Genomic DNA, 20,449 nt, shown 5'->3' on the forward strand with positions numbered 1-20,449 from the left:
ACATGAAATCCATAGAAATTGTTAGATGAATTTGGAAGGATTTCTTTGGAGAAGAATGCAAGTTCTAAATTAAACTGTTAGGTTATTTTAGTAGATTTAAAAAAGAATTGTGAAAATAAAAATAAAACATTGCAGAAAATTCCTACGTGGTTCTGATGAGATTTGTATGGGCATCGTGAGGAACATGACAGATGAATTTTAAGAAGAATTCCAAGAGAATTATGATCGGAATTCAACAAGAAACAGAGTTCTTAAAATGTTCTGGCAATAATTTCAACCCTAGTGCGAATGATTCATCACATAACCCAAACAAAATTGATTCCAAAAAATTTGCTGATAATTAGAAAGAAATTGTTTAAAATACTCCAAGGGGTTTATAAATCAATTTTCGAAAGATTTTTTAAGGAATTAAAGTCTCCGGATAGGCGGGAACGGGAATTATATGAAGGATTCCAATAAATTCTTAGAAGGGGTTGGAAGAAAATTCCTAAAATAATTCAACGGTAATTATTACGCGGAGTGTTTTCTGGTTTATTTCAGAACAATTTCAAGATAATTCAGAGCAGAATTCCAAGTTAATTCTGGAATTCATCATGAGAATTTTGAACAACGAAAAATTAAAACCCCGGAAAAGAATAATTCAGTTTCGGTTTTTACAAATATTTGTTTCCAAACTCCAGCATCTTCAATATTTTCTTTAGAGGACCATGCACTTAACATCTGAAATTGAAACGACAAAAATCAATTTGCAATATTGCTGAGTGATTAAATTCTAAAAACAATAAGACGGTATATACTGAAGAAAATTATGCAACAAATAGAGCAAGACATTCATTTGCTAAAGGATCACTGTTTTAATGGTTTATTCTGAAATTCTGATGTAACAATTTGTTCCTATGATATGGTTAATTTATTTTCCCGGTTCTCTTGCAGAATTCACGGGTTTTTCCCGGTTACTTTCCAAATTCCCGGATATTTCCCGGTATGCTGGCCACCCTGAATCAATCAAAATCACTTGCACCCCTGCTTCCAAGTTTGTGTGGTCGTTGGGGGCTTGTGGTTCTGAATATGGATAAACAAGCATAGATAAATTCTATTCCAACTCTTTACTGATGTAAGCTTTATGGCCCTGAAAAGGGCCGTTTTATTGAAGAGGACATCCATGGCCACTTACGCTTGGCGTGTTTGGTGTAGGTGACAGCATCACGGACCTCATTTTCCACGAACACCTTCAGTACACCTCGTAGATCAGACCGGAGATACGTTAGACACTGCGACGGTGAGCCAGACGACGGATGGTGGTTATCTCGAAAAATTTGCTATGACGATTGGCACCTCCTTTGCCACGACTTACTGCAACTTTTGCTCGCCACGCCGTCCGAAGCGAAAATGAGCTGATACTAGACAGCAGCGCTGCTTTATATATTTTTAGGTTAAAGCAGAATGATGTGCAACCAAGTGGTATAAAAGCTACAAAGACTCCTCCCATTATGAGTAGTTTGCTATCAAGTAGCGACACTGGCTATTTTCTTTTTGCGTACACGGCGAATGAGAACGCTCCAAATTTGAGTTTAGTTCACTCATAATCGCCAAAAGTGTAGGAACTCAGCGATGAGTAAATTTGTCTCATGATTTCCTGTGGAAAACCTAAAAAATCTGCCAGAAATGAGGAAATTGACGAAAATTTTATTCAGTCTCGGAGTAGTACCAATAGACTGAGTGAATCCAATCTTTACTTTTCTCAAATTCGGGAATTTTTCCCTGGAAAATCATGGAAAAACCTGGGAAAACATGAGGAATATTTACTCATCGCTGAGTTCCTGCATTTATTTCTGAGATAACTAAACTCAAATTTGGGTCGTTCTCATTCGCCGTGATAGATATCGGCGCCGGTAGTTAGCGTAATTACCTCTCACCCCAGCAGGCCTGGGTCCAATCTCAGTCGGCGCCATCGGCATGTTCTAAGGCATAACATCTCTGGGAGCTGCCTCCCTGGCGTCGGTAGCATTTTACCTCAGTACGGAAAACAAATCTCGCGTCACTTTTCAATAGGTCCTATCTACATTGATCGATTCTCTTCATAGACACTCTCTTTCGTAAATAACTCGGCTTCACAAATCTGGATCAACAATAGAAAAGAGCCCATCAGCATTTGTAAACAAACCGTTCCAAAGCCCTTTACTCACAAAGCGAAGACCACCCACACAAACCAACACCATCATCGGATAGGGGAAACTTCTACCTACAAGATGTTGGTGTTGGTTTGTGTGAGCGGCCTTCGATTTGTGAGGCTTTGGAACGGTTTGTTTACAAATGCTGATGGGCCCTATTCTATTGTTGATCCAGAAATGTTTCCTGCCGTCTTCGTCGAATTAGATGCTAGATTGTTGCTTCTTCCATCGAAAATATCCGGCCGTGGCGATTCAAAGTTGATCAAGGTTGATCAAAACAATTTGTATCCCTGCTTCCAGTTTGATCACATGAGCATTTTGTGTGGTCGGTGGTTCTGAATATGGACAAACAGGCAGATGAATTCTATTCCTACTCTTTACTGTAATAAGCTTGGTGGCCCTGAAAAGAGCCGTTTTGTTTCCAATGTTGGTGATGATTTAACCTCTGAAACCAAACAGAGTGCGTCTCTGTCACTTCGAAAACGTAGATGACATCCATGGCCGCTTACGCTTGGCGTGTTTAGTGTAGGTGACAGCATCACAGATCTCATTTTTCAGGAACACCTTCAGCACACCTCGTAAATCAAACCGGAGATACGTCAGACACCGCCACGGCGAGCCAGACGACGGATGGTGGTTATCTCGAAGAATTTGCGTTTGGTTCTGAACATGGCGATGAGTGTGTAAAATATTACGCAATTCCATCCTCCCTATTCACACGCGCCCGAGGATAGGAGGCGAATGCCACTTTGACTTGTTTCGTCTACTTACTACTCTCTGACGACTGTGCTGGGGAAGCAGCATATGCATGTAGGTAATTGGTGGATTTGTTAGTTAATTGGACGCTTTTGGACAATGCTGAACATTTACCAGTTTTTCAATAGTTTCTTGTTGAAAATCAACATTTGGAAGCATTGTTATCAATGCGTTGCCATATTTCTGATCGATTGGTGGTAACATTATTGAAATTGGACCAGGGGTAGCTGAGTTATTAACGTTCAAAATCTTTCTTAATTTGTTACATGTTCCATTTTCGGTTTTCACAAAGTGTACCCCCATATAGAAATCAAAGACGTAGTCCTACGTCAAAAACAAACCAAAAGGATACCTCCCCGTGTAAAATTTTGAAACCATCATCACTCTCATAGTTCTTCTATTCTCCACGAGTGCCATTTTTGATTTGCCAATGGTGTTGAACCATTTTCTGCTCCGGTAGAATGAATCCGGAGTAGACAATTTTCATTTCCTTAAATAAAATCAAAACAAAAGCCCCCCGCAACTGAAAATATCGCTGAGTGGATTTGAATCAGTCTACGCGAGAACGTCGTTTACTCAAAAGTGAGTCAACATAAGGCTACTCAATTTTGAGTAGCCCTACTTGCCGCTGAGATGAGTACATTCGACTCAATTTTGAGTTAACCAGAATAAGCGTGCGTGATGTTATCGATATTCGAAAAATAATTCTCGCAACTCAGTCCACCGTGCAGCATTGGAGTACGCTCACGACGTTTAGTACTCCACTCAGACGTCAGAAAGTCTTCTTTGCCGACATTAAACTGTCACTTGCGTGCCAGCTGATTTCTGTGTGAGTTCTGTCAATCTGCTCTCGCCGAAGTGTCTGAAAACAGCAGCTTCGCAGGTTTGAGAATCACAATCTTGGTCAGGATTCCCTTCTGATATTCGATTGATTCCAGCAAAATGGCTCGCTTCGTAGGATTGGATAAACTGGTCAAGCTAATGGGCTATATCCGCGACAACGGCGGTATCCGTGCCAGTTTGTACAAGATGTACAGGTGAGTTGCTGGTGAGAGCGAGTTTTGTTGGCTTATGTAACTTGGCTGGGGTGCCTTCGGGACAGAATGATGCGAAATTTGCTTTTTCCAGGATGGATGAAATGAAAGCCGGTCGCCTGGTTGGGCAGGATAAATACGGCAACAAATACTTTGAAGATCGTTCGCAGTTCTACGGTAGGAATCGCTGGGTCGAGTATGCGCCTCATTTCAACCTGGAGTACGATGGTTCTCAGATTCCGGCTGAATGGTTCGGATGGATGCATTACAAGGTGAAATTGAGGGATTGTTAGAATATTTTGTTTTTACTGAATGGAGTGTTTAATATTTCAGACCGATCTGCCTCCAAATCGTGACGGAATGCGCCCCCATTACGCGTGGATGGTTGATCATAGTGAGAACCATTCCGGAACTAAGGGTACGATAAAATGGTGTTGGATGGAAGCTTAACGAGTAATCAAATTTACTGATCTTTTTAGAAGCCTACATGCCCTACTCGACTACCCGCCCTAAGGTTGAGGCATGGGATCCCAAGAAGCCAGCCGACAAATTGGAATAGATGTGAAGCGTTGATTTTTAGCATTAAATATCCGTTGCTTTAGAGGAGAACTTATGTTTAAAAAAGTAAGTAAGCCTTTTATTTCTTATTTGCCGAAATCGTCCTTGCTTCTCAGGCAAGTAGAAATACTTAGATTTATTGACATCTCGGAATATTAAAACAGATCTTAATAAGGCCACAAGAGAAACTGAGATGTTCATCTTTTTTTGAGATACTTGGTAAGAGTTTCTCTGAGCTTCGGTTTTTTCGCCGCCGATTTGGACGACGATGCAGAAGAGCTGGATTTGCGCTTGCCACTGGGTGCTTCAGGATCTTTATCTCCCTTCATTATCCCTTCCTTGACGGCTTTGTTCTTGCGGTAGGCTTCCGTCATCTTTTGGATGTTTTGCTTGTGCACTTCTTCGTGAATTACGATCCGCTTCGGATAGTCCTTCCCAATAATGCAACCGAGTTTCTTTTGTACGTCCAAACTGGCCTTCCACGGTTCGTAGATGATTCCAGAAGGATACTTTGCCAGTTCGGGAACATACTTTTTGATATATTTTCCTTCTGGATCGGTCTTCTTGCCAAATGCCACCGGGCTATAAACCCGAAAATACTGATGGAAGAATGCGGACGCCGATAGCCAAAGCCAGTTTCCAGCATTTAAGGCCCAATCTGCATCCAGCAGGAGTTCCTCGAACACTCGCTGACCCTCTTCCCAGGAAATCCAAAGATCCCCACGCGTTAGGAAACATGCGACGGCATGCCGAGCGAGATGATGAATCCATCCTTCCTGCCGTAGCTGACGCATGATCGCATCGATGAATGGATAACCCGTTTGACCATGGGTCCAAGCTTCCAGGTGCTCCTCGTTGGTAGTCCAAGGAACCTGCAGACACACACTATTACCGACCATCTTGTCGAAATTCGGCTCTGCAGTCGCAGCGCAATAATAAAACTCTCGCCACATCAGTTGTCCTATCAAGGATACAGGTGGCTGAGAATGCTTCTGGCCTTTTATCACTGCCTGCACTTCTCGCATAAACAGTCTCGAACTGAGGCAACCAAATTTTACATAAGGACTAAGCACCGTTGTGCTCGGTTCCAGCGAGTTTGGTGATGTATTGGGCTTTTCAAAAGAACAAACCCACGACTTTCGTTTCATCGTCTCATGCAGGCGTCGAAGCGCTTCCGTTTCGCCACCTGGAAATTTACAATCACCCACATCATCCGGCTTGACTTCGAGTTCTTCAAGCGTGGGGGGGTCGTAGCAGTTGGCTTTCTTCCGTTCATTTGCATCCGGTTTTGGAACACTGTCCGAAGACACTTTCTCCGGAACATCTACGGGTTGCGGAATCTTTAAAGTTGCGGCTAGAGAGCTATACTTCTGATAGGTCAACGGAGGCCGTCCCCCGTTCTTCTTTAGGATTTCATCTGGATCATAAATGGTAAGAGATTTCTCAATGTGTACTTTAACGCCGTGTTTCTTGGCTATTTCTTGAACGGTAACATCACGCTTCAATGAATAAGGTTCAATGTCATGCTCAAAGGTTAATAAGGATACATTCCACTCCTGGAACAGCTTCGGAAACACTTCCAATGGGTTTCCTCTGACAACGTACAATCTAAAAAGCATCAAATTACATTTACCGTTACAAATATAAAAAAAAATAACAATATACCTGGTATTGATCTTCCGGAGATTCTGATCCAAATCGACGAGTGTTTGCTGAAGGAAGCGCCATCGGTTGGGCCCAACACGGAGCCACTTCAGGATGGCCGGATCGAGAATGAAGATGGGACGCAAAACGTGTTGCTTCGGTGCATCTAGAACGCGACGTACGGCAGTGACCAGGGCGGGGTTATCATGCACTCGAAGACCTTTGCGGAACCAATGGACAACAGTTTGTTGTGAAGACATGATGGCTGGAGTGGGATGTTATTTTATCAAGGATGCGTTGTTGCAAATCGTGGGGTCGACGCAAATTTGAAGTTATTGCTTGCTGTTGTGAAATTTGTTTTGCTTGTGAATCTATCGACTTCACGAGCTTTTGATTTGACGTTAAACTTTGTGTCATTATTTTAGTACATGCTCGGTGCACTCTTATTTATTTATAAACTCATTGAAAATAAAATATAAAGTGTGAACGTGTTCTCAATAGATCCATAGTTTCAAAAAATTTACTCATTTTAATGTGATAAAGCCTGCACTCAAAAAATTTCACAAGTCATCATCATGTGCCTCACACTTAATTTTGCACTTATTGTGAAACACATCCATTTCATGTGTGAATCTTATGCTTTGAACCACGCCTCATAACTATTGGTTCGAATTGTGACGCACTTGGATTCTATGTGCCTCACATGCTGATATCAATAGCTTTGCACATCATAGTTCAATTTTCTACAATATTCTACTTTATCGACTTCTACTTTACTGACTCAAAAATTAAATCGACAAATATATAAACAAAGCTGAGGGCAGAGCATACACATGCCTTTTAATTAATGGGTCTGATTTGGGAATTGATCCTGGGCTGTTGGGGTGGTGCTGCTGCAGTTGCCTTCGTTCGATCTCACTGGCCCATGGTTGTTCTCATATATGAGGCTGGTTGATAAGTATGAAGTCACAACTCATGTTTTCAATGATTACCTTGCAGAACAAGCATTTCACATCGCATTGAAATGCAAAACACTGTTTTGCCATCTGTTTTGAACAGTAGTGCGATTCAATGTGCAATACACTTGAATTGATAGAGAAAGATCATCAACATTTCATAGTTTGAAACACAAGAAATCAACGTGTAGAACACATTGAACCATGGTGAAATACACTTAAAATAAATGTGATTGTGCATATGAAATATCAAGTGTTCAAACACATCGATCAGACGTGAGAAGTTTTTTGAGTGTGGGATAAAGCCGTTTGATTATTTTGACGCAATTGGGTTCTTTAATTTTGAAAAAATGTATCGGTTTTTATATATCATCTGAAAGAGCTTCGTTTTCTGAGCACAACGATATTTTTTTCGAACCCACACACTTTCATCTTGATTTTTAAATAAAGATTGAAAAAAAAATAATAATTTCACTGTTTGACACTTAACTAACAAACTGACAGCTCGATCCCATATAAAGTGACACCGAGGGGCACTAATAAGGTGATTTTTACAAATGTAATCGTACTTATTTAAAATAGTTCCAGTGTACCAAAATTGATGAAATTTTGGGTTTAGGTTCCACTTTTAATGCAGATTACGAATATGCATTTACCTCAATACCCTTAAAGAACCCACGGTATCCGCGCATAAACAATTACCATAAGAAGCGCCTAACCACCAATTCGGGATATCATCCCAACTTTATGTGATATGGGCGTTCCAACTATGATATCGCTAGTGTATGGTACCCGTTTATTAGGGATTGAGGTAAATGCATATTCTTCCTCTTCGCATTTCAAGATTATGGTTTATCGCATAATATCTTATTGCGTGCTCTCAACTTATAGTACGTTCAGACAGGTTACAACATGTTATAGCGCTACCTTGATGGTGGTTTCTGTGCTGCAATTATTTGACAACCGTTATAACATGGTATACCCATAGAGGTAACTCTAAGATACTGGGTCCCGAAGAAAATCATTATTATTTTTGGCTCACTCAGTACCAGAACAACGGTCCCAAGCAGTCCCAAGCTATTTCACTCACCCCTGCATGTTCTGCATGAATCCACACACCCGTGATGTTATCTGTCAAACTTTCATAGCGAATCAAAACAAACATAGTGTAGTAATAGAATTTCAGCTAGAATAGGGTACGTTAATCGTTTGCTTGGGACCAATAGGCTACTAAAGTGGTGGACCAATTTAAAATCGTTAGTTTCGTATTGATTGTTGGTATAGCTCTCCAGTCTGGACAGCGTTTTAGTGTTTTAGATGCACTTCTACAGTTGTTAATTGAGAGTTTTCGATGCCTGTACCATTTTTGTATTGCCATATTGGTGTGGCAAAGTTCAATTATACACGCAATTCCCACAGGTCACCCTTAATCGCACCCAAAAAAAGAGCAGGAATTTAGATGCCCTGCCCGAAGATCTTATTTTATTATTTCTTAGCAAACCGTTTTATTTTGCTTTACCCTGCACTCAAATACTTAAATAATTTCAAAATATATATGTTTATTTTAAACATGAGAAGCATACGGTGAGTTTTTTTGAACTTAATTGTGAGTATTTTTTTCTTACCGTGTAGAGTTTTCAATATGTAAATTTTTTTTTGCGCCGATGAGTGGAATCTAGAGAGGGCTACCCTTAATTTTGGGTAAATGTTTCTAATTTAAATTTTTCCTAAGTTCAAATAATAAAAATTACCATAAACGACCGATAACCCATTTAATAGAACTATTCCATAAATGGTTTGGATGATCACTCGAACACGTCGTTAAGAAAATTAACCAAAACAATTTTATTAGGAAAATGACGCAGTTTGAAGTAGTCAAAAGGTGATTTTTGCGCAGTGAGTCTAAAATTAGTGAAGTGAAAAAGTTCTAATAGAGCAGCTACGTAATAGCCTGGATGTCGAAAGCTATCAGTAGCTAGTTGGTGAGGTATGCAACACCTCGTACAACTCTAACAAATAGTTCGTTGGTATAAATAAATACAGAATTATCATATTCATAATGTTTTTTTATATTCTTTCTGGACGAAATCAGTAAATTTTACATATAAAGCATTCATGGGGCATTTATTCGTTTCTATAGAAATGGGTAAGATTTACTCAGTTGACAAATGTCATCATCTGAGTAACCATTACCCAATTTCTGCCATTGGCACGTTTACTCAAATTAGAGTACAATCATGTTTACCCATTTTTGGGTAACTTCCCGTTTGGCTGAACTGAGTGGTTTTCAACTCAAAAATATGTAGCCTCGAAATAGCGTGTATATACACTCAAAAAATTCCACACGCCATCATCATGTGTCTCACACTTAATTTTGCGCTTATTGTGAAACACATCCATTTCATGTGTGAATCTTATGCTATGAACCATGCCTGAACACTATGGATTTAAATTGTGACACACTTGGATTATATGTGCCTCATATGGTGATATCAATAGCTTTGCACACCATAGTTCAATATTCTACAATATTCTACTTTATCGACTTCTACTTTACCGACTCTAAAAATGAATCGACAAATATAAAAACAAAACTGCCAGAGGCCAGAGCTTTCACATATCTTTTTAATGGGTCTGATTTTGGATTCGATCATGAACTGTTGGGGTGTGCTGCTGCCAGAGTCTTCGTTCGATCTCACTGTGCCACGGTTGTTCTCATATATGAGGCGGGTTGATAGGAAAAAGTCACAACTCTTGTTTTCGATGTTTACCTTTCTGAGCAAGCAATTCACACCGTATTGAAATGCAAAACACTTTAAATCCATCTGTTTTGAACAGTAGCGATATTCAATGTGCAATACACTTGAGTAGATAGTGAAAAAATTTCAACATTTCAAAGTTTGAAACACTATAAATTAACGTGTATAACACATTGAACCAAGGTGAAATCCACTTAAAGTAAATGTGATTCTGTATTTAAAAAATCAAGTGTTTAAACACTTCGATCAAACGTGTGAAATTTTTTGAGTGTACTTCTCTGATGTTTGCGATGTGCGACATCACACACTATTTAAAAATACCCAAATTTGGGTAAAATCTACACAGACCGGTTAAAACTGAACTTACCCAAAAATGGGTAAACTATGTTGGAAGTGACAACTTTACAAATGGACATCATCAACATGAATCCAATCGACTCTGTTCATTTGTTAACTTGTCACTCCGAACACAGTTTACCCAGTTTTGGGTAAGTTCAGTTTTGACCGATCTGGGTGGATTCTACCCAAATTTTGGTAATTTTGAAATAGCGTGCATGACGTAGGGGGAATGTCATGTCTCTAATGTTAGCCTATGGATCTATGATTGGGCCCATCGCTAAAAACCTGCTATTTATCAATTTTATCTAGATGAACGTGCTATTGGGACGTTACTAATGGATATTTTTGGTTGCTATTAAAAATTTAGTCGATTGCTGAATTTATGTATGGGCCCAAATCAGGGACACTTAGGTCGACATTACCTGAATTTCCCCTATTTTGCAATAATTGGCGTTGACGGCACCGTCGAAAAATCGTCTCTTCTAGAAAAGATTGACAGTTTCTTATGGGATTTCTCGGTGAAGTGAAAGGATAGTACGAAGTTCGCCGTGTTTCACGCACAGTCTGACGTTTGCTTATGGATTTTACTAGAGTCGGTGTATAATGAGTCACGCCAAGAGTGAAGCCAAGTCTACCTATTGAACTGTCAAACCGGCTACCTATCGTGCAAAGTAAATAAGCATTACGATGCTATGAAAGTTCCACGAAAGGTATTGCGATTAAATATAAAATATAATCAAAGAAATGATCATATACACGCAGTGAGCATTACATTTGTCATGCGATACGTTTTGAAATGATCAGTAATGACAATTTCTACTATTTTTATTTAAGATAATTTGACAAAATTACTGATATAATGATTTACTACAGCCGTTAATTTTTTTTCCTCGCTAGAAGCCATTTGAAGTTGATGCAGAAGTCCTCTGTTGCCAAGTTAAAAGAAAGGGAATCTTTCAAAAACCGTTCAACTGTTTTTCTCTTGGCGTGACTCATTATACACCGACTCTAGATTTTACCATAGGCTAAGAGAAGAGGTGACAATACGGGGGCGAAAATGAACCACTTTTCTGTAAAACGTGAACCAGCTCCTGATTGGCCGATTTCATGTGCGTAAGATAAAGATAGAGATAGATAATGATAGAGATAGATATATGAAGCGCCCCTAAGTAAATCCAATCGCTCCACCGCGAAAATAAAGACAGAAGAAAACAACAAACGTCAGCAACAGAACATTAGCCCATAGGTTAATGTTCTGATCGAAAATTAAACGCGCGGTTCCCCGCGACGGCAGCGAATGAATTACGAGAGAGAGAGGATTATTGACAAGTGCGAGAATGAGTGTCGTAGGGTATTATTTAAAGAAAATGACGAATAAAATTGGGAACTGTTCTGTTCTAGACTTAAGCAAAGGAGTGTGTTATTTTCATTCCCTTTCATTGTGGTGACAGCGGAAAAAGCTTTTAACAAAATAAAAGCGAGGAACGCTAATTTCTGACAAGTGCTAGAAACCAGTGGCAAAAAGTAAAATAATAGCCAAGACTTTTGAACCAAGCCAATGTAAAAAACGAAAAAATACTGAAGTGAAAAAAAAAATCATCAGTAAGCCCGTGAAGAAGCTAAAGTGAAAATCTTTCTCCACTTTTTGTTGAGAAACCAGCAAACTAATCAGTGAATTATATCCGGAAACTAGTTCTAAAAGGTGCGCCAAGTGAAAAACGTGAAGAACAGTTGACCACTTTGTCAAGCAGTTTTGGTGTGACTTGTAACGCAGTGTGACGCTGTAAACGCCAATGGGGTAAGTTCCTTGGACACAATGACGTCAAATGGGAAACGTCAAAGAAGTCGGCATGGAGGATAGCCCAATACTGTATTTTAGTACAGTATCCGTGAACGCGCTCATGCAGTGTTTATTTTTGAGGTGTTGTTTTGAGTGCATTTTGTGTTGTCGTTGCCGAACAAATTTTTTCTCTGATAAAAAGTTGACTAAAGCAATTAAACTATTTTAATAGGTAAAGTACTAGCCGTATTCTGCTATAAAAAAACAAGCATAATTGTTCAGATATGGCTAATTCAGGTCAGTGTAGTATTTTTATCCTTAAATTCCGCAAATAAATTATCAATTTCCTTCAGCAGAAGCTCCGGCTAAGTTCGAGTACAAGATACCGGAAAAACTAATCAAAAATGCAATGGATATGGCCATCTGGGAAAAGTCCGAGGCTTATTACGATGTGTTTGGTTTCATCAGTAGTATGTGCGTTGCTCTTCAGGGAACCAAACAAAGCCAGCCCATCGAATTTAGTCCGATAATTCATAAGTTGATTGACACCATCAAGCGATTGGAACAACTGGCAATCGAAACGCCACCCGTTGACCAACCGGCTCGTTTCGGCAATGTCGCATTCAAGGCCTGGTTCCAAAAGATGCAGAACGAAAGTGCGACATTGATAACGAACGCTATTCCCGAGAATCTAAAAGATGCGGTACCGGAGTTGAACGTTTACTTTGTGGAGTCTTTTGGTAATGCAACTAGAATCGATTACGGGACGGGCCACGAACTTTCGTTCATCATGTTCCTAATGTGCCTGTTTAAGATCGGGGCCATCGAGAGGAAAGATGAGGTTGCTGTCGGATTGAGGCTTTTCTATCAGTACTTAAATTTTGTACGGAAGCTGCAAGTGACCTACAGGATGGAACCGGCCGGCAGTCATGGAGTGTGGAGCTTGGATGATTTTCAGTTTGTACCATTTATCTGGGGCAGTGCACAGCTTGCCGTCAGAAGTCCCATTGAACCAGCGCAATTTGTGGAGGACAATATTATCGACGTATACAGGAAGGAGTACCTGTTTGTTGGATGCATCGACTACATTCGGCAGGTGAAAACTGGTCACTTTGCAGAACACTCTAATCAACTGTGGAGTATTAGCGCCGTGCCATCGTGGGCAAAGATAAGCACCGGGCTGATTAAGATGTACCAGAAAGAAGTAATGTCCAAGTTTCCCGTTATCCAACATGTGTATTTTGGATCTATTCTAACGCTGAATCCCGTCAAGCAAGGCAAGATGTTGCCGAGTCCACGTTTGGGAATCCTGCCAAGGACGAATTTGGCTACGGTGGTTTCTCCACCTAAGTTTGATGCCGAACCAAGCAAATAGAGCGATTCGAAGTTCATTATTGTTCAATAAGTTGATAATTGTCTTTCTTGAATAAATACAATACTACAATGCTGGTGAGTGTGCGGCTTTTAATATACGTAGGTTGATTTGCCAATTATTATTCACCAGCCATTTGTTGCCCATCTATTCCTGTTCATTGAGCAGCATAGACCTGACTTCACCGATCAAGGCGGTCAATCAATTATTATACAATTACCTATGTAGATAGGAGGAAGAGGGGCAAGATGGCCAACCTAACCAAACTATAAAAAAAAATCCACAATTTTCACCAGAAAATAATTCACTTTATAATTCTACAGACTCTTCAAGGGTTGACGTTTATTCCTCTGCTTGATGAACAATCATACAAACTTGTTTAAATTCGAATAAAATACTAAAAGTTATTTATTTATTTTTAGACTATTTTCCAGCTATGGGGTAAGATGGCCCCTGCTCAGTCCTGTGGGGCAAAAAAAAAACAATCGTAGGCATGTTGTCAAAAAATAGGTTACTACTGAAAATTCCTCTTTGGTAAAGTTATATTTTTTAAGGTTCATTAAAATCACACAATCTTAAGTTTTATGACATTAGGCTTTAACTGTTCTTTATGTTTATAGCATGACCAACTTGATCAATTTCGTTGTTCATCTTACCCCATCCGATATAAAAAATTTGAGTCTCCACACAATATCGAGCAAAGGTAACATTATGATATTGTATAGGTAACCAGAAAAAAGGTCATTAGACGTTATTTTTTAAATCAAAATATTATATTGTTTTGCTAGTTTTGCCGACACGTGATAAAGGCTGTCTTGCAATGAGCACTCATACATCTAGTTTTCACTGGAAATCCTATGAATGAGTGCTCATTGCAAGACAGCTTATGCTACGTGATATAGGCTGTAATGTGAACGGGGTATTACATAAATTACCCACTAAAGAAAGCATGGCCCACTTAGTAATGGAACAATATCATTTGGGTGTATTTCGGATTTGAAAACGGTTTTCACAAAATGCTTTGGCAGCCTATGCCTACATTGCTAGCGAATGAGCAACATCAGGGCCTATTGTCTCGTCACATGACATAGCTTTAAAAGTGTTTTTCACCGAAAAGTTTTTTTCTTTCTGAAAGCAGTTTTTGTGCCTCAGGTGACCACACGGACGGTGTGTACCACTGGAACCAATAACCACCAGAAAGCAGTGAGCCACCGCACGGACGGTGTGTACGACCGGCATCTATTGTGGCAGAGCAGCAACAGTATAAGCAGTAGAAACGGTAAGGGTAAATAGTAGCACGTATCTGTTTTTTGTATACCCATTCCTCCACTCAAATAGTTTGACACATAAATTTCACTGGAAAAAAACACGTAACCTTCAGATATTAAAAATTGTCTGTAAAGTAAATGACGTTAATACAATTTATTACAAATCGTATTAAAAGCAATGTAATACGCTTTGAAACTTAGATAAATATATATATGTAAGTTACAAATGAATTTCATGTAAGATAATTTCACTTAGATTCTACATGAATTTATAGCGTGAAAATTTCTGAGTGGTGATGGCACAAAAAAACCTAACATGGCGTCCAAACGGTGCATTGCTAACGAGTTGTTGCTGCATTCACAAATACCATTGGTTTTGTTGAATTTTCTGATAAGTATGGTGTTTTATTTTTGTCATGATACACCATTTATTTACATTAGGGGTATTCACAAAGCGCATCGTAAACGTATACACCTTCGTAAATGTGTAAACTTCCATTACACTCCAATTGACCCTAGTATTTTTACGATAGTGTATATGTTTACAATGCGCATAGTGAATACCCCTATTATGTTTTTAGAACGAGGAATGGTCGGACGAGGAATGATCTCACCCGAAAGATTGGCAGAGGAAGTGCAGCTGGCCGGAAGATGTTGGAACACATAAGATATCCCTAATAAACTTGTTATGGTTATTTTGCTTAACGACGTGTTTGGGTATCATCCAAACCAGTTGTGGAATAGTTCTATTATTTTGGTTATCGTTCGTTTATGGTATTTTAATAGGAATATATTATCAGCTTTCTTTCTTTTTTTTTATAATGCATTTATTTTTCCAGGCTCATTTGCTATAGCTTTGCGGAGCCAATATTCATTGATTACTTAAAACTAACGTTAGTAAAGCGGGGGCCGATTACTCGCGGCTATCTCGAGGTTAGGGGTGACAAATTGTAACAAATGGATGGCAGGGTAGGGATTGTGAACACAAGGTTTGGAGAGCAATGTGCTCTTGATCTCGAACTAAGCGACACTCTGATGAAAAAGACAAACATGGGGGTACACCGATGGGCAGCTAACAACTTGAGAGAACACAAGATGACACTAACTACTAAATCCTCAGATCTATCCGTTTTAAAAACACATAAATTAAATTCAAATAGTCGAGATCTCGGCTCGTCAAGACATCTCTAACGGGTATCGCGGGTTGTTTTCCTCGGGCCCTGAGGGATGTGGATAAATCAGATCTGGCAACACGGTGTAGGATACACGACCAAACAACATGCTCGATATCGTGATAACCACTGCCACACGCACATAAATTGCTGCCTGAGAGCCCAATTCGATAGAAATGCGAGTCTAACGAGCAGTGATTGGACATAAGCCTTGATATAACGCGTATAAAGTCGCGGCTCATGTCCAACCCTTTGAACCATGGTTTGTTCGACACCTGTGGGAGAATAGAATGTAACCATCTTCCCAATTCACCATCATTCCATTTGTGTTGCCAACTGATCAGGACTTGCTGACGAGCAATGGAGAAAAATTCGTTGAAGGCGATTTGTCGCTCAAAACTATCGCCTTCCATAGCGCCCACCTTAGCCAACGAGTCCGCTTTCTCATTACCCGGAATTGAGCAATGAGATGGGACCCAAGCTAAGGTGATAGTATAGGAGCAGTTAGATAAAGCACTCAGTGTATGTCGTATTTCAGGCAGGAAATACGAGGAGTGCTTCATCGGCCTCATTGAACGAATAGCCTCCAATGAGTTAAGACTATCCGTAAAAATGAAATATTGGTCAGAAGGTAGTGAGGCAATTCGCTCTACTGCGTAAAATATAGCTGCGAGTTCCGCAACGTATACTGAGCATGGTTTCTGCAGTTTAAAAGAGGCGCTATGAAATTGATTAAATACACCAAATCCAGTGGAAGCATTTATGGTTGACCCATCTGTGAAAAATCTTTTATCGTTACTTACATGGTGGTACTTAATTGCAAAAATTGAGGGAACAACCATCGACCGATGGTGATCTGGTATTCCATGGATTTCTTGCATCATGGACAGATCAAAATTTACAGAGGAACTATAGAAGGCTTGGAAGCAATCACGATTGGAGATTAATGAAGAAGGGCCAACCTCCAGCGTCATGTACTCATAGTACAAACTCATGAATCTTGTTTGAGGATTTCGGTCGAGCAGCTTCTCAAAGTTTTCTATTATCAATGGGTTCATTACTTCACAACGGATAAGAAACCGGAAGGACAGTTCCGCGAAACGATCTGTCAGTGGGAGAACACCCGCGAGTACTTCGAGGCTCATCGTATGCGTCGAGTGCATACAGCCAAGCGCGATTCGGAGGCAACGGTATTGAACCCGTTGCAGCTTCAGGATATGTGTTTTCGCCGCGGATTGAAAACAGAAGCTACCGTACTCTAGGACCGACAAGATGGTTGTTCGATACAACTTGATCAGATCTTCCGGGTGTGCTCCCCACCAATTTCCAGTAATTGTACGAAGAAAATTGATTCTTTGTTGGCATTTTTGTTTCACATACGCAATATGTTTTCCCCACGTGCTTTTGGAATCGAACCAGACACCTAAATACTTGAAAGATATAGGGGAATTTACGTATTCTCGGCAACCTAAGCAGCGACCTTCTTTCTATAGCCTTTTTCTCTAACAAACGCACACATATGCAGTATTGGTTTGTTTACAATCTTTTGCTGCCAGCTGCTCTAACAATTTCAGTCGAAAGAATTGTCAACAACTGTTTTGAAATGCTTTTACAAAGCTCCAATCTTCTCTAGTGAGAGCGAGTATTGTCGGCAACCAGTTTTTCTTCGGCAACCGTTCCATTTGAACTGCATGTAAATCTGATGTTCTATTATCGGCAACTCGAAATCAGCTACAATTTGTAGTGCGTGTGTTTCATTTCAAGAAAACCTTGCTAGATTGCTTTTGGTCAGTGGTAAAAATATAGTCAAATTGAAGCTGAAAGCATAAATAATCGTTTGCATGCATTCAGCGAAGTGTTTTCGTAAGAAAATCCAGTGAAAATAGTGTTTCAATTTGCGTTGCCGAAAATAGTCTGGCATGCCGAAGCCGTCATTTCCCCTACTTTGAGTTATTGTTCTACCCTTTAGTTGAAGCTGTAACTGTGCAGGATGATGCTTCCTAGAAAAAACAACCAACTCAGTTTTCTCCGGAGAGAATTCGATACCCAGCTTCATAGCCCAAGTAGACTAATTGTCTAAGGTATCTTGCAATGGTCCTTGCAGGTCCGGTGCACTTGGTCCTATAACGGACACAACGCCGTCATCTGCAAGCTGCCTTAGCGAGCAATTTTCATCAAGACAACCATCAATGTCTTTAACGTAAAAATTATAAAGAAGGGGGCTTAAACATGAGCCCTGGGGGAGACCCATGTAACTAATTCGTGAAGTTGTCGAGTTTCCATGAGAAAAGCTCATATATTTCTCAGACAACAAGTTGCTCAAATAGTTGTTCATAATTGGTGAAAGCCCACTATCGTGGAGTTTATCCGAAAGGACATCGATACAGACAGAATCAAAAGCCCCCTTAATATCCAAGAAAACTGAACCCATTTGCTGTTTTTGCGCATAGGCCAGTTGAATTTCAGTTGAAAGCAACGCAAGACAGTCGCTCGTTCCTTTGCCTCTCCGAAATCCAAATTGCGTATCTGAAAGTAAACCATTCGACTCGACCCATTTGTCTAGACGAAAATGAATCATTTTCTCCAACAATTTCCGTATACAGGACAGCATCGCGATGGGACGGTACGAGTTATAATCCGATGCGGGTTTACCGGGTTTTCGAATGGCGATAACTCTTACTTGCCTCCAGTCTTCCGGAACAATGTTATGCTCCAGAAATTGATTGAATAAGTTCAACAAGCGTCTCTTCGCGACGTCTGGGAGATTTTTGAGCAAGTTGAACTTGATTCTATCCATTCCTGGAGCTGAGTTGTTACATGAGAGGAGAGCAAGTGAGAATTCCACCATCGAAAACGGAGAATCTATTTCGTTACTACCCGACGGACTATCACGAACGTTGGTTTGAACCGACACCGAATCCGGGCATACTTTCCGCGCGAAGCTGAATATCCAACTGTCTGAGTACTCCTTGTCTTCGTTGACCGGTGATGACGCGTTTCGCATTCTCCTGCCGACATTCCAGAGCGTTCTCATGGAAGACTCGCGCGACAAACCATCGACGAACCGACGCCAGTAACCGCGTTTTTTGGCTTTAATCAAGCCCTTAAAAGTGTTCTCGAGGTCGGTGTACCGCTCGAAATCCTCGACCTTACCGTGTTTGCGGAAGCATTTAAACGCGGCGGACTTCTCGCTGTTCGCGTCGGTGCAATCCTTATCCCACCACGGAGTGAGAGGTCGTTTGCGAACGAAAACACCCGGAACGCGTTTCGTCTGTGCTTGAAGAGCACAGTCAACGATAAGTCGCGATAAAAAGGAGTACTCATCCAGCGGAGGGAGTATCTCAACCGAATCAGTACCACCGAGAACCGCGGACGCAAATTTTTGCCAGTCAATGTTTTTCGTGAGGTCGTACGCGATGTCAACCGAGCGAGTGGAAGATGAACCATTGGTAATAGAAATTTTGATTGGCAAGTGGTCACTACCGTAGGGATCTTGAATTACTTTCCACGAGCAATCCAACGATAGTGAACTCGAACTGAGGGAGAGGTCTAATCTACTTTCTCTTGCTGGAGGTTTGGCCACTCGTGTTACTTCCCCAGTGTTTAGAATTGTCATATTGAAGTTATCGCAAAGGTCGTATATCAGGGTTGAGCGGTTGTCGTCGTACAGTTCACCCCAGCCTGTACCGTGGGAGTTAAAATCTCCTAAGATCAACCGAGGCTCAGATAAAGCTGAGCAGATATCAGAGAAACCTTGGCGAGAAATCGCAGTTCTTGGAGGAAGATATACTAAGGCAATACTGAGGCTTTTACCTCGAATATTTACATGACATGCGACAACTTCAATGCCTGTCACGGAAGGCAGATCGATTCTATAAAAGGAATGGAGCTTGTTAATCCCGAGAAGCACCCCTCCATACGAATCTGCTCGATCAAGGCGAATAATGTTAAAATCGTGGAAACGGAGATCGGTGTCTGAAGAAAGCCATGTTTCACAAAGAGCAAATGCATCACAAAGTGAGTTGTGAAGTAAAAATTTGAATGTGTCAAGTTTCGGTATAAGACTTCTACTGACTTCCACTGAAGAACAGAGATCATATCCCCGACCTCATTCGGAAAATTATCCATCAAAGGATATGATCGATGCAAGGAAGGACCACCTAGAAGCTAGTTGCTTCAAAAGAGTTTTCACAAATGGAAGCACTAAATTAATAATGTTCCTAGTTGAGTCAGAGACGTTGGATATATTGAAGATGCTCTCCACAATTCCAGAAAACGTGAACATGGCATCATGTTCTTGCTGGTTATTCAGCTGTTTTTCTGGCTGAAAAACTGGGATATCTGGGGTTTTAGATGATCCCGGAAGTGACGGAAAGTCTTTGTTAAGATTATAAACTTTAAATCCCGGTGGTGGGGGTTTTGCTACATTTCCGCTACCTCTTAAATTTGACAAGGTAGGTTGAGAGTCCATACGAGAGGCCTTACGAGGTTTTTGGGTGACGTTTGTTTTGGACCGCTTCCTCGTGTTGCCATTAAAGACAAAATTACTACTCTCACCCACCTCTGAGTCAGAGCCCTGATCATCATCTGGCAGGAGGTGGAATGTGTTGTTGCTTTTTGGGGTGGTTTGGGAAGATGAA

General features: G+C 40.5%; 3 protein-coding genes across 4 annotated transcripts; 2 read left to right on the plus strand and 1 right to left on the minus strand.

Moving 5' to 3' along the window:
* Window positions 1–3,792: 3,792 nt before the first annotated feature.
* On the plus strand, window positions 3,793–4,594 carry ND-B17.2 (NADH dehydrogenase (ubiquinone) B17.2 subunit). The gene is made up of 5 exons (XM_065233192.1): window positions 3,793–3,810; window positions 3,866–3,964; window positions 4,056–4,233; window positions 4,295–4,379; window positions 4,441–4,594. Exons 2-5 carry the CDS (start codon window positions 3,870–3,872, stop codon window positions 4,518–4,520), a joined length of 438 nt encoding a protein of 145 aa, XP_065089264.1. The 5' UTR covers window positions 3,793–3,810; window positions 3,866–3,869; the 3' UTR covers window positions 4,521–4,594.
* Window positions 4,595–6,524, minus strand: phr6-4 ((6-4)-photolyase). Its single transcript, XM_065233191.1, has 2 exons — window positions 6,185–6,524; window positions 4,595–6,127 (listed from the first exon to the last, which is right to left on the minus strand). Exons 1-2 carry the CDS (start codon window positions 6,421–6,423, stop codon window positions 4,717–4,719), a joined length of 1,650 nt encoding a protein of 549 aa, XP_065089263.1. The 5' UTR covers window positions 6,424–6,524; the 3' UTR covers window positions 4,595–4,716.
* A 5,644-nt stretch (window positions 6,525–12,168) lies between these two features.
* On the plus strand, window positions 12,169–13,453 carry LOC135710586 (serine/threonine-protein phosphatase 2A activator-like). 2 transcript variants are annotated; one of them, XM_065233193.1, is made up of 2 exons: window positions 12,169–12,294; window positions 12,351–13,453. In XM_065233193.1, the coding sequence occupies exons 1-2, from the start codon at window positions 12,282–12,284 to the stop codon at window positions 13,370–13,372; spliced, it is 1,035 nt and encodes a 344-aa protein (XP_065089265.1). In that variant the 5' UTR covers window positions 12,169–12,281; the 3' UTR covers window positions 13,373–13,453. The 2 variants fall into 2 exon arrangements, with proteins under 2 accessions (XP_065089265.1, XP_065089266.1); XM_065233194.1 differs by having other exon boundaries at window positions 12,354–13,453.
* Window positions 13,454–20,449: the final 6,996 nt, after the last annotated feature.

The sequence above is a fragment of the Ochlerotatus camptorhynchus genome, unplaced genomic scaffold, assembly GCF_037179485.1.
Source record: "Ochlerotatus camptorhynchus isolate MF236.1 unplaced genomic scaffold, CSIRO-AGI_Acam_v1.1 ptg000392l, whole genome shotgun sequence".
NCBI classification, from domain to species: domain Eukaryota; kingdom Metazoa; phylum Arthropoda; class Insecta; order Diptera; family Culicidae; genus Ochlerotatus; species Ochlerotatus camptorhynchus.

Bases quoted from the DNA above. Each gene is read 5' to 3' on its own strand.
- ND-B17.2 (XM_065233192.1), top strand. From the start codon at position 3,870: ATGGCTCGCTTCGTAGGATTGGATAAACTGGTCAAGCTAATGGGCTAT. The intron at 3,965-4,055 runs GTGAGTTGCTGG...TGCTTTTTCCAG, and splicing joins AGTTTGTACAAGATGTACAG to GATGGATGAAATGAAAGCCG. The intron at 4,380-4,440 runs GTACGATAAAAT...TGATCTTTTTAG, and splicing joins GAACCATTCCGGAACTAAGG to AAGCCTACATGCCCTACTCG.
- phr6-4 (XM_065233191.1), bottom strand. From the start codon at position 6,423: ATGTCTTCACAACAAACTGTTGTCCATTGGTTCCGCAAAGGTCTTCGA. The intron at 6,128-6,184 runs GTATATTGTTAT...GATGCTTTTTAG, and splicing joins CTCCGGAAGATCAATACCAG to ATTGTACGTTGTCAGAGGAA.